At 40.1% G+C, this 13,223-nt stretch overlaps 1 protein-coding gene across 5 annotated transcripts in view; it reads right to left on the reverse strand.

The window, feature by feature from the left end:
* RPS6KA3 (ribosomal protein S6 kinase A3) overlaps positions 1-12,063 on the reverse strand; it is a 110,456-nt gene extending 98,393 nt beyond the window's left edge. For 3 of the 5 annotated variants that reach the window (XM_032840819.1, XM_032840818.1, XM_032840817.1), the window contains exon 1: positions 11,689-11,773. Coding sequence is in view for 2 of the 5 variants with exons in the window: in XM_032840814.1 (XP_032696705.1) it covers positions 7,898-7,939; positions 11,689-11,757 (111 nt within the window). In the remaining 3 variants the exon portion in view is untranslated. Of the gene's footprint in view, positions 1-7,897; positions 7,940-11,688 lie in introns of all 5 variants that reach the window. The other 2 variants (XM_032840814.1, XM_032840815.1) reach the window with 2 other exon arrangements.
* Between the last annotated feature and the right edge of the window lie 1,160 nt (positions 12,064-13,223).

The raw sequence follows: 13,223 nt of genomic DNA on the forward strand, positions 1-13,223 counted from the left end.
TTGAACATTTGCCTTCAGCTCAGGTCATGCATGATACCAGGGTCTTGGGATGGAGCCCTATGTTGGGCTCCCTGCTCAGAAGACAGCCTGCTCCTCCCTTTCCCTCTCCCCTCCCCCCTCCCAGTGCGCTCTTTCTCACACTCGCTCACATTCTCTCTCCCTCTAATAAATAAATAAAATCTTTAAAAAAAAACCCTCATTTATGAGCTTTTTTTTTTATAATCCAAAGGAAATCCTTTTTTTCTTTTTTTAAAGTAGGCTCCACACCCAACATGGGGCTTGAGCTCATGACCTTGAGATCAAGAGTCACATGTTCCACTGACTTAGCCAGCCAGGTGCCCCGGGAAATCTTATTTTTAATTTGTCTGTGACATTTCTCTCTTCAAGTAATTCCCCCCTTACTGCTTATACCAATAGCCAGCAGGAACTTGAAGGAAAGGAGGCAAACATACTTTGTTTTGCATCTTCCTACTTCTTTAAATGAAACACCTGTATATCTCACTTAAGAAATGGATTCTTGAAAAGAATTCATTTATCTATTGACTAGTATTTAATTTCTGAGAATCGATACCTGTGGTTTTGATTGATTTTCAATTATTTCCTGTACACTTGCTTTAAATAAACTATAGAATAGTCTAACACTGAGGAGACTGTAATGAAAAATATCATTGCTTTGATTTTTGCTTTCTTGCTATAATTTTCTATAATTAACATTACTTCTTTGTTGTGTTCCTCTAGAAACTCCGCTCTGGCTGGGGAAAGAGGTGGTCCGGGTGATGAGGTAACATAACGTATCTCCATAGAACACAGGGCTCTTCTGACCCAGTTGGAAAATCAGTGTTCTAGGAAAAGCTTTAAATTTATCACATATAAAAAGAAAAAAATCTTTTGAAAGCACAGATTAAAACTAAGTTTTCTGAAGAACTATGTAGACAGTCCCTGACTTATGATGGTTTAACTTAAAATTTTTCGATCTGACAATGGTGCAAAAGTGATTATTTAATTTCATCCTGTAAAAACCACACTTTGAATTTTTATCTTTTCTTAGGCTAGCAATATGTTGGTATGATACACTGTCATGATTCTGGGCAGTGGCAAGGAATGGCAGTTCACAGTCAGCCATGTGACCATGAGGATAAACAACCAATACACTTAAAGCCATTCTGTTTTTCACTTTCAGTACAGTATGCAATAAATTCCATGTGATATCCAATACTTTGTTATAAAATATACTTCGTGTTAGATGATTTTGCCTGACTATAGGCTAACGTAAATGCTGAGCATGTTAAAGGTAAGCTATGCTAAGCCATGATGTTCGGTATGTTAGGTGTAATAAATGCATTTCCAACTTATGATGGAACATAATCCTATTTAAGTCAAGGAAGATTTGTACACAATATAACATAGAAAGGATCTTCTATTAAAAGCATTAATGCAAAAACTCCACTTAAGTCTCCAAATCAGTAAAAAATAAGCACAAGAATTAATTATGTATACAAATAGACAATAAGAACACGAAAAGTTCCTTAACATCCTTAGATATAAGGGAAACGCAAATCAAAATAACAATGAGATACCACTTCTTACACACACTACAATGGCTATAATGAAAAGGACAGTAACAAATGTTGATGAGAATATGGAGAAACTGGAACCCTCATACATTGCTGGTGGGAATATAAAACGGTTTAAGCAAGTTGGAAAACAATTTGTCGGTAATTCAAAATATTAAATATTAAACATAGACTTACCATGACACAGCAATTCCACACCTAGGTGTATACCCAAGAAAACTGAAAACTTATGTTCAAAAAAACTTGATACAAAATTTTCATAGCAGCATTATTCACCATAGTCAAAAAGTAGAAACAACCCCAATGTCCACGAACTGACAAATGTATAAACAAAATGTGGTACATCCATACATCAGATTATTCCTCAGCCATAAAAAGGAAGCACTAATACATGCTATAACATGGATGAACTTTGAAAACATTGTTAAATGAATGATATCACACACAAAGGCCATATATTATATGATTCCATTAATATCCAATGTCCAGAATAGGCAAATATAGAGAGAAGGTATATTATTGGTTGCCAGGGGCTGGGGGAAAGAAGGAATAGGGACTGACTGCTAATGAGGATGGGATTTATTTTTGGGGTGATGAAAATGTTCTGGAATTAGATAGTGGTGATGGTTGCAGAACCTTGTGAATATACTAAAACCCACTAAATTGTATACTTTATAAGAGGGAATTTGTGGTATGTAAATCATATCTCAATTTTTTAAAAAAGATTAGGGCTATTTAACCTAACAGGTAAAAAAAAAAAAAAGAGGGAAAAATCCCACCAAGGATCATGTAAACTTTCAACAATTTCCTTTTCTTATACTATAGCAAGATAAATGGTAACTTTTTCAGGTTGAGTAAGATCCTATTCTCTGACACTTTGAGGGAGTATCAAATAGAGTTTTCTGAAGAGATGCAAATATAAAGAGGTAATGATTTAATGAGGAGCAATTCAAAAACAGAGCACAGTTACCCAAACACATACCTAGGGACTTCTATATGAAGAGATGTTAACTAATATCTGGACAGCACCCCCACCCCTTTTCTAAATACTATAGTTTTTGTTTCAAATATTTGTAAGACAGCCGTTTAGAAATTCCAAAACATTTTCTCATACAATGTCACAAATGCTGTTTTTCAGGCTCGCTCACAAAAGCCTATTTAACTCAATGTATTTGGAAAGAGTTGAATCAATTTCACTTTTCTAAATCTACCTGTACATTCCCATAAAAATATATTCTCATGCAAACCACTGAGAACCTTTTCCCCTGTAGGAGATTTCATCTAGAATGAGTCACCCACATGCTGTTCTCAACTCAAGCATGGCAGTCTAGCAGAAAGTCAATGGAATTTGCAATCTGAGACTTGGGTTTGAATCCTACATCCTCTAATAACTAGTGGTACAACCATGAACAGCTTCTTTAACCTTTCTAGGCTTCAGTTTCCTCATCTGTAGGTTGAGAAGAATTATGTCTACCTCACTCAAGTTGATTATAGCAGTATCTAGTCAGAGAGGGCATTCAGTAAATGTTTATCTACAAGATGCAGCAATCCATTTTTCTAGTATTAATTAGCGCATTATAATTAACAAAATGCAACATTTTTTGATAGCTAAATTTCCCCAGTGCTTGGGGTTATCACTTGAATGAGGAATGTTACTATAAAACTAGCAAAACTATAGAAAGTGCAGAATGGTGATTTGAAGGGCACATACCATGTAGTAGGGCTTATAAAAAATCTTCAGGGTAGGTGAGGAACAAGACAAAGCTAATTTACATTTAATTTGAAAAAACACAGTATTTTTTTCATTTAGAAAAGGCTTTAGCCTATTGATTTAAAAATACAAATAATAGAAGGTAGAGCTGAAAAACACTGGTATAGAAAAAGTCCAAATTATAATAATCCTATAACCTTTAGAACTGTGCTGTTCAATGTGGTAGCCAATAGCCACAGGTGACTTTTTAAATATAAAATAATTAAAATTAAATTTAAAATTCAGTTCCTCATTCAAACTAATCACATTTCTAGTGCTTCATAGCCACATGTAGCTAGTGGTTACTGAATGATGCCGATTTAGAAGTTATGGTGTTTGGTTTTTATTTTAAAGTCAACCTTTCCTATTATTTTATATTGTTTTCAGGCTCCTAAATGTAAAAATTGAAACAACATTCTGAGTAACTGAGGTTTTTAGTACAGGTCCTACAAGATTTCTGGAGAGAAGTTTTCTCCCAAAACACTGTATGTGGGATGCACTTCAACCTATTACATCAATATCATCTTTTGCTTCAGGCTATCATTTGACATCTGCTTCTAACACATGTCAAATAACTGAACCAAGTTTCCTATAACAAGCTTTGTGGACCACAGGATTAGAGGCAAGCTCACAGAAACCTAGATGACCAGGTCAAGTTTGAAGACAAGATCATTTTATACAGAAGATTATAAAAATCAATTTACATGGTGGATTAAACATAACTAGGTATGTAAGATACCATGGGTATATTAGCTAAGGTCAGGAAATCTGATTTAAGTTATGCTACCGCTGTAATTCTATTTATACTAATAGAGGAAAAGAATGACAGGAGGTATGAAAGAGCTTTTGGATTTACATATAAATATAGGGTAGCTAACAGTCAGGAAACTAGACCTATCTCATGGGAAAAAAAAATCCCACCAAAAAACTCCAAAAGACAATGTGGAGACCTGACTCCAGGTGGGACAGTAGGCTAGCTTTCTGTCTTATAGCCCCCTGTTCTTTAGCTTATTCACATTCCTTTCTAGTTGACACCTTCCAGAAAGGAAGGTAAATATGCACAGCAGGTAATGCCAGTGACTGAGCGATTTGGTCAATGTTATGCTGAAGCATAAAACACTGTTTATTAGTAGGTAATATGTCCAAATACCCCTGACCCCAGAGGTATGTGTATATGATGGGCAGAGATCACAAAAAGGGTGAGGATGCTATTTTGCATTATTTGGTAGGCTGCAAATGGAAACTGTTTTTTAAGATGGAGTAACAAGGTTCCCAAGTTAAAAATGACTGCATCAATATATCACTCACCCTAGTTGTTTTCTAGTAACTGCAAGTTAGAAGCAATTAGTTTAAAAAGGAGAGTGGGAGAGAGACAGACAGACTGATGGCAGCATCAAATCGCCAAATGATAAGAGAGTTTGTAATAATTATGAATTTGAAATGTAAGTTACAGAGCAAGTCAATGCAGGGGCCACTTAATAGGGGCAAATAGTTTGATATTAAGGTAGAATACAACAATTAATTTTCAGAATATGGGATAAAAAGTTATCTAAAACTTTCATTTAAATTATATTTAAAGGTTTAGTCTATTATAAGATGGAAAATCATACATTTTAAAAGATTTCAATTCAAAATGAAACAAAAACTCTTGATAAAGAAAAAAGCTTTGGGGCACCTGGGTGGCTCAGTGGGTTAAAGCCTCTGCCTTTGGCTCAGGTCATGATCCCAGGGTCCTAGGATTGAGCCCCATATCAGGCTCTCTGCTCAGTGGGGAGCCTGCTTCCTCCTCTCTCTACCTACCTATGATCTCTCTCTCTGTCAAAAAAAAAAAAAAAAGCTTTGATACAGTCAATTAAATGTAACAGCTCAATTGCAGGCAATACTGGATCATGTTACTATAGTTATCAGACTGCTCAAACTGTTCTGCAAAACACTTGTGTCCTTTGAGACTTCAATAGATGGTTCATGAAAAAAGGATTCTTTTTTTTTTTCTAAGATTTTATTTATTTATTTGATAGACAGAGATCACAAGTAGGCAGAGAGGCAGGCAGAGAGAGAGAGAGGGAGCAGGTTCCCTGCGGAGCAGAGAGCCCGATGTGGGGCTCGATCCCAGGACCCTGGGATCATGACCTGAGCCGAAGGCAGAGGCTTTAACCCACTGAGCCACCCAGGTGCCCCGAAAAAAGGGTTCTGACATCAAGTCTCAAATGCTGTGGGCTATATCCTTTTTGCAGATTCATCATGTATAATATCGCCTTAAAAATGCTAAGAAGTTATGAGGTAAAGACATTGGTCAAATACTGTTTAACTCTGTAATTCCCAAATTTATTTGATTATGTCATGCTCCTTTGTTTTTTTTTTTTTTTTTTTGCATGGCAGAAATGGTTCCTGGGGCATAGATAGATACACCTTTAACATGTCCAGAGACTTCTCTGTTAAAAATACTGTATATCCTATTTCAAATTCTTGAAGTACAAATACCACATAAAATATCAAATCCAAAGGAGTCTATTTTTGGACAGGAAAATCCAGTTACTCGTGGCATATTCAAATAAGCAAAACAAATGTGTTTAGAGTAATGGGGAGGGTGTGCCATACTAATTTCTGTCTCTAAAAGTGAAATTAATAGAACTGATCCTAAAATATAAAAAGGTGTGCACATTTTGTTTTGGTATGTTTTAGAAAGTAAATTAAAATTCTACTTATTAACACTATATATTGATTTTATCCATTTCTTCAAGGGGAGACTTCCTTCAAGAAGTTGACATCCAGGATACATCAGGTTTCATCAATCGTAAGATGCTATCATGTATGAAATATACTATCTTATATACCACTAAGAGGAAAAAAAACACTGCTAAATAATCACATGCTATGGACTGTGAGATGCCTCCCAAATTGACCAATGTTTCCTTTCTTCCTTCTTCCACACGTATTCTTCAAATGTTCTTTATCTGTTTTCCCCTTTATAGATGATATTGAAGAGGGGAACAATACAAAAAGGGAGACAAGATTCAAGAGATCTGCATTCACCTTACCCTTACAATTATATTCAGATATAATAATGGCTCTGTTTAAACAGATCAAACAAGTAATTTTTAATTGTTCTGCTTGATTCTGAAAAAAATTACTCCAGAGGAAAAACACAGAGCTTCCCCCAGACAATTCTATTAGAGAGATGATTCATTATATTATTTATTAGACACTGAAACCATGCAGCAAACCACATACTTTACATATATTATCATTTCACTTAATTCTCACCACAACCCTATGAGGTAGATACTATTTCATTCCTATTTTACAGATTAGAATGTTGAAGCATAGAGACATTAAACAACTTGTATAAGATTACTAAGTTATTAAGTGGCAGAGCCAGGACTCAAACACAGGTCTTTATGGCTCCAAAGCTTATATTCTTTAACACTTCCCCATACATCAAAATTATCTAAAAAAGTACCTTCTAAATTTTAAGAAGATAAGTAAAACTGAAATATTTGATTGGTAGTAACTAATGTATTTGCTTAAAATAGGCCAAATGTATAAAATAATAGTTATGTCTTATATGGATACATTTCATCCTGAATCTGCTTCAGAAAATGCATATATTTGTTGTTGTTGTTGTTTTTAACTCTACACATTTTACAACAACTAACATTTACAGCTGTTTTACTTTGGTTTTATGTTGTTTGGTATTAAATTGATAAACTGGAATATATGAGATCTGCTAATTGTTCCAGATAATGATATAGGAAACTATATCAAATCTGAAGTGGGGTAGAGGGAGATATTTAATGCCAAGTATAAAAATGCAGTTGGTTGTTTTTATTTTCTATTATGTGAATTGGGGAACTGCATATATAATATATAGATTTGCACAATTGCATTCCAATGCTTTAAAACTTGTTATCCACCAAAACACATAAACAACTGAGCTCTATCACACTCATGCATTACCAAGAGACCACCAAGATGTCACTGTTGTACACTGTAATCTGAATCACTGGGTCTAAAGAATCCAGTCTGCATTGGGAAACTGGTGCCCTTGACATCATCCAACATTCACAGCCTGTTATATCACATGTCCCTGAGTATGGAACTCTAGAGCAAATCTTGTCAATGATCACAATGGTATGAATGTTTCAATGTGTGATACATTTTTAAAAAAATCTTTACAGTTCTGCAATTCAGACTTCTGATAAATGATCTGCTATATTTTTGATCTATAATTACTGATTATCGCATCCTTGGTTGAGAGTGCACATCCCAGTTATGCCACTCTCCTTAAATAAAAGTAGAATATACTCATTGTGATTTCCAGAAACATACTAAAGAAAAGGCAGAGTCTGCCTATACTCGTTTCTTTAAGTTTATCCCTTTATCTTAATTTAAATGTACCAAAGAAGTTTCACATTTTGGATCAATCCAGTACGTACAGGAAGAGCTGCCAAAATAAAGCAAACTTCCCTAAATTTTAGTTTAACAAAAACTGACATCTTATATCATAATCACTAACAGTGAAGTGTTCAGTAATGTGTCACAGTTACTATTGACAGTTGACATGTAACAATACCTGTCCTCTCCTCAGATCTTCACTTGGGGGAAAGAAAAAAACCTGAAAGGTGGCAGAAATGAAACAGGAAAAGGAAGAAACTTAATAAAACATTTTTTCAAAATCAATGATCATACTTTAACAAAATGTTTTTCCCTGCAGATAAAAATAAGAAACCTCATATCAATATTGTAGAAACAGTACAGAATCCAATATAATCTTTGAAGATAAAAATGGATGCATATCCACTAAAGATGGTTTCCAACACAAGGGTCTCATTTTTTATAAAAAAATTTACATAGTTAATATTTTAATATATTATGGGTACTTGCTATTTAAAAGAATTCAAGGTAGCTATTTTTATACAGCACATTTCTATAAAGCAAAAAATAACCTCGATTTTATTAAGGTTAAATCAATTAATATTGTTCTTATTTACATTTACCATCATTTATCCTTTACTGAAAACTGAGAAAAAGTGTCATTTTAGGTCAGGCTTATGATCCAGTAAATGCAGTGGCGAGAAATTTACAGAATAGTCACAATTCCTTGATACCTGTTTTCTAAACAGTCAGTTACTCAAAAACATATTAGCATCTTTAAATAACTCCTTAAAGAGTTGTGAATTCACCTGGACAATTTAGCACGCTATTTTGTTTTTAATCTTGTACTAACCTTGACTGCTTACATAGTACTTCCTTTATTATCCTAAATTTGCTTCTTTAAACATTTGGCCTAGTTCTAGCCTATCATGTTCTGATCCATGTTTGAGTTAACCACAAGGGTTTTTTGTTTTGAGCACCATGAGACCCATGTGAGGTCTTAAAGCAGAAAGGCTATGTAAAGGAATGAAGAAACTGCCTGTACTTTCAGGGAGGTACTCAGGTCTTTTAAAGACTGCTCGTATTTCAGTGTAAGATTAAAATGATAAGAACAGAAATAACATTGATAATCACCCTATTCCTGACCATAATTCATTCAGTGGACATCTACTGGGTCCAAGATATATATGCGCCAGGCACTGTGTTAAGCGCTGAGAACACAGAGAAAAAAGGACTCTACTTTCAAGATTTCACAATCTACTAGGAACGAGACCACAAATGAAAATTCCTATCGAGACCAATTCTGAAACCTTTTAGTCTGGGGAGAAAAAATTTTGATGTATTTACTCAAGGAAATGTCCTTCAAAAAATGATTTTACTCTGGTAAAATATAATTACTTTCTGATAAGGCCTTACTGGAGAGGAGATGGCATAATAGCAGGCATAATACTAAGTCCAATATTAGACTTCTGAATGAAAATTCTCAACCTTTTCCTTACTAGCTTCAATTCCAAAATTGTATCAGAAGTAATTTACTTGAAACAGATGAACCACCAAAGGCAACAAAATATCCAAAAGTAATTTAAAAAGATCTTTTTAAAATTAATCCACGCAACACCAGCTCTGTGTGACATATCTTATACCAAAATATCAAGAAAATTCTTTGAAAATGGCAAGTTGTGGAATCCTATCTGCCAGGTTCTGGAAACCATGACAGTAACTGAAATAACTAGGCTTTAACAAGTGAGACTGCTTATAATACTGTAACTGTTTCTGAAAAATACACGACCTCTAACTACTGGCTTATTTATTTATACTGTGAATTTTTCCACAAAGGATTTGAAGCAGCTACCCTAATATAAAGCAAAGCACATGAATTATACCCACCCGGCTTTGAATTGTGCCTCTGCCATTTACTATTTATAATCTTTGTGCCCTTAACTTCGGAGATTCAGTTTCTTAATCTGTAATAATGAGGATCACAATCCTACTCCGTTGGGTCATAGAAAGGATAAAATGAAATAGCATGTACCACAGTATCTGGCATATAGTAAGTGCTAAATAAATATCAGTTTTGTGCCTTCCCTATTCAAATGTATGCTATGTAGAAAAAGGATAAGGTGGAATTTAAAATGATTTTTTAACACACTGATACGTGCCAAGCAGAAATGTGGACTGATTATGAGTAGCAAATGTTACCGTTTGCATGTAACAATCAGGCTCAAAGCAAATTCAATTTCTTTTCACAAGGTCAGCAATTTGAAAACCTATTTTATAAACCTTTTAGCTATATTATTTAATGCAAATAAAATCTGAAGAAAAAGATGAATGAAAGAGCCCATGTGCAAACTAATTTTCACACTATCCATTCAAAGGATGATTAAACATTCTAAATTCAATTTTCTTATAAAACATCTATACTATTAAACAGGCTAACACAATTTTAAACGTAATTCTGCTAGTCTTAAAACCGTGATTTCCTTTTTAAAATATTTAGAAAAAAAAATCTATCAATATCTTTTCTATTATACAGTACCGTTTAGTTTAGATTTTTAAAATATGATCCAAGTCACAAAATACTAAGTACCAGCCGTAAGCACTATTACAACTCTGCTCACGTTAAGGAGAGCAAGTAAACATTTTTATACAGCAGTAGAGGTGACTAGGAAAAAAACTGAAAAGCTATTTGAACTGATCCCCCTCCCCCTCCATTATACCCGGGAATGCAAGTGTCCCGCATCTCAGATCAAACTGAGCCTCGGTCTTACTGACGTAACCAGTAACCCTATCCACCTCTCACACTGCGGAGGCCGGCAGGGCAGCGGCTGCCGCCAAGTACACCACTCATCAGAGCCTGCCCCATTCCACCCCCGCGTTTCAGTCATGCTTTCCAGAAATGGGGTCACTCACTATTACACACACGCAACCTATCATCCTGTAATCCCCCAAAGTCCGCTGCGGGAACAGAAGACAGCAAAAAGTCAAGAAGGGAGAATCACGGACATGCCACCATCAGGAATTGATTTTCCACTCCGGAGAGGAGCGCTGATGCCCTAGCATGGGTCTTGCCTGGATTATTTTCGCAGACCCCGAGTTGGTGCTGGGACAGGGGCGGCTGCGAAAGCTCGATGCTGTGCCGTGCCCGGGGAAATTGTTTTGCCGTCTTTGGGTATACTGTTTGGGTTTTTGGCACTTGATTAGGTGTCTCAGGGATGGTCACCTAATAGATCCTGGGGGAATAAAACCTGAAAGCCTTTCAGGGCAGCTACTGATGGCCTTGAAAATCACCCTCTCACCTCCAAGGACAGGAAACTCAAGTTAAAGCTCCTACGGACCGGGTCCTCGAGCTCAGCGACCTAAGAAATGGGGGAGGGGGAGGACCTCAAGCCTCCACTTTCTCCTTTGCACCACCAGAAACCGCTGCGGCAGACAAACTGGGGGTTGGCAAAAACCACTGGCTGTCCTGCACCCCTTCCCGAAACCCCTGCAGGTCGCCAGTCCTGCCTTGGGCCGTTCCAGCCCCCACGCACCCGACTCACAGCACCAACTCCCGCCCCTGGCCGGACTCGAGAGTCCCTACTCCCCACTGAACCCAATCCATATCCCTCTCTTACACCCCAAAGTCGCCAGGGTCCAGGGAAGCCCCCAACCAGGCAGGGCCAAACTTCTCAACTCCTCTCCGGCCCCCGCTCCACTTCCCGCTCCCCCCCCACGCAAAGTTGATTAAAATCGGCTTCTTGCAAAGCCCCAGCGCCCACTCCAAACCCCACGCGCCACCACACCACAGCCCCCCGAGCGAGGGAGGGGAGGTGAGGGTGCGGGTGGAACAGAAGAGCAAACAGACCAACCCCAACTACCCAAACCGGAATCCCAGACAGAGGGGAAACGCGAGCAGAAGAAGGGGCCAAGTGGCCAGCTCCAGGGAGGGGAGCTGGCCGGCGGGGGCGAGGGGAGGGGCGCGCCGGCCCCCGGCCGCCCGGCTGCACTCACCTCAGCGCTGTCGGACGGGCTCTCCACAGCCATCTTCTGCCACGGGTCCGCCAGCTGCGCCAGCGGCATCTTCCCCCCCGGCCCGCCGCCTTCACCGCCTCCTCCCTCCCCGCCCGCCCCACGGCCGGCCCCGCTCTGTCGCCGCCCGAGCCCCACGACAGCAGCAGCGGCGGCGGCGGCAGTAGCAGCACCAGCGCCGGCTGCCCGGGAGAGGGCTCGGCGCCTACACCGACCCTCGAACGCCGCGCGCCTAGCTGGAGATGTCCGCACGCCGAGCGAGAGCCTCGCGCCGCTGCCCGGCACCCGGTCTCGCCCCTTTCTTCCTCTCCTCCTTCCGCCGCCGGGACTACAGCTCCGCCCCCCCCCCCCCCCGCCGGTTCCCGCGCCCGCTCCCAGCAGAACAGCGGCGGCCGCGCGCTCCCCGACTTCCGCTCACAACATGGCGCCTAAGCGATACCTGTCTCTCAGAGCGAGGCTCGGCTGCCGCCGCCGCCGCCGCGCGCACCCGGGGGCGGGGCTTGTGAAGACACGCCCCCGGCCACCGCGCTTCGCTCCTCCCTCCTTCCTCGCCCCAGCCTCTGCTTCTGGGCCTCGCCTACTTTCAGGAAGGGCGAGCCCAAGAGATCTGGGGGCGTCGGCGGGCGGCGGGGGAAAGAAGAAGGGAAGGGCAAGAGGAGCGAAAGGCTGGGAACCTTGAACTGCTAAGGGTCTGAGCAGGTCGGAGGCTACTTAAGGATAGAGAACAGTGGTCCCCGCTTAGCTGAGGAGGGAGATGGGCGAGGCGCAGTGGGCACAGTCCAGTGCCAAAGACCTGGGGAGTGGGCGTGGGGTGTCTTTTCGGTCTCACTCCTCGGCGGGTGTTTGTGGGCGCGTCGTGTCTATGGGCATATCCTTTAATGGACCAAAACCTGCCCTATCCAGGCTCACACGGTAGGCATTCACCTGCCCTCCCCCCCACTCCGTAAAGTCCCCCGCGACGGGGCACGTAAGGCTTTGTGCCCTGGTGCCCCCTGGAGGTTCGGCTCTCGGTTATGATTCAACGCTCTCCAAATCGAAGCTCTCGTGTCATCTTTTTAATATTTGTACTGCATTTGTCCTGCTTGAGTCGCCCCCCACCCAAAGTCTGGAGAGCCCTCAGGCTTCAGTCTTGACTCTCGAAGTCCCCCACTCCCTGCACGAAGAAGGAAACAAGGAGGTTCCTTGAGGCTGCCCCTCTCAGCAGAAGTTGGGGAATTCTTTTAAAATATCATGTTGGCAGAAACCTGGGGTTCCTGCTTCTCTGTTGACTTTAAATAAAAGATTAGATTAAAAAATCAGGCTGGCCGAAGGTGGAGGAGGGAAAGCGAGGGAGGGGTTCTAACTCCTCCTCCAGCCCAAGACAGGGAAGCCCTGGGTTAAGAAAACCCAATTCCCAGACGGCAACGGAAGACAAGAGGATGAAGAGTTTGTGGGGAGAGGCCTGGGCGTCTGGACTGAGTCCCGCCGGGGGTGGGGGTGTGGGTTCTACCTCGTGTTCCCAACGCCAGGTGCCTAGC

This window comes from Lontra canadensis, unplaced genomic scaffold, assembly GCF_010015895.1.
Source record: "Lontra canadensis isolate GAN:19392208 unplaced genomic scaffold, GSC_riverotter_1.0 scaffold116, whole genome shotgun sequence".
Taxonomy (NCBI): domain Eukaryota; kingdom Metazoa; phylum Chordata; class Mammalia; order Carnivora; family Mustelidae; genus Lontra; species Lontra canadensis.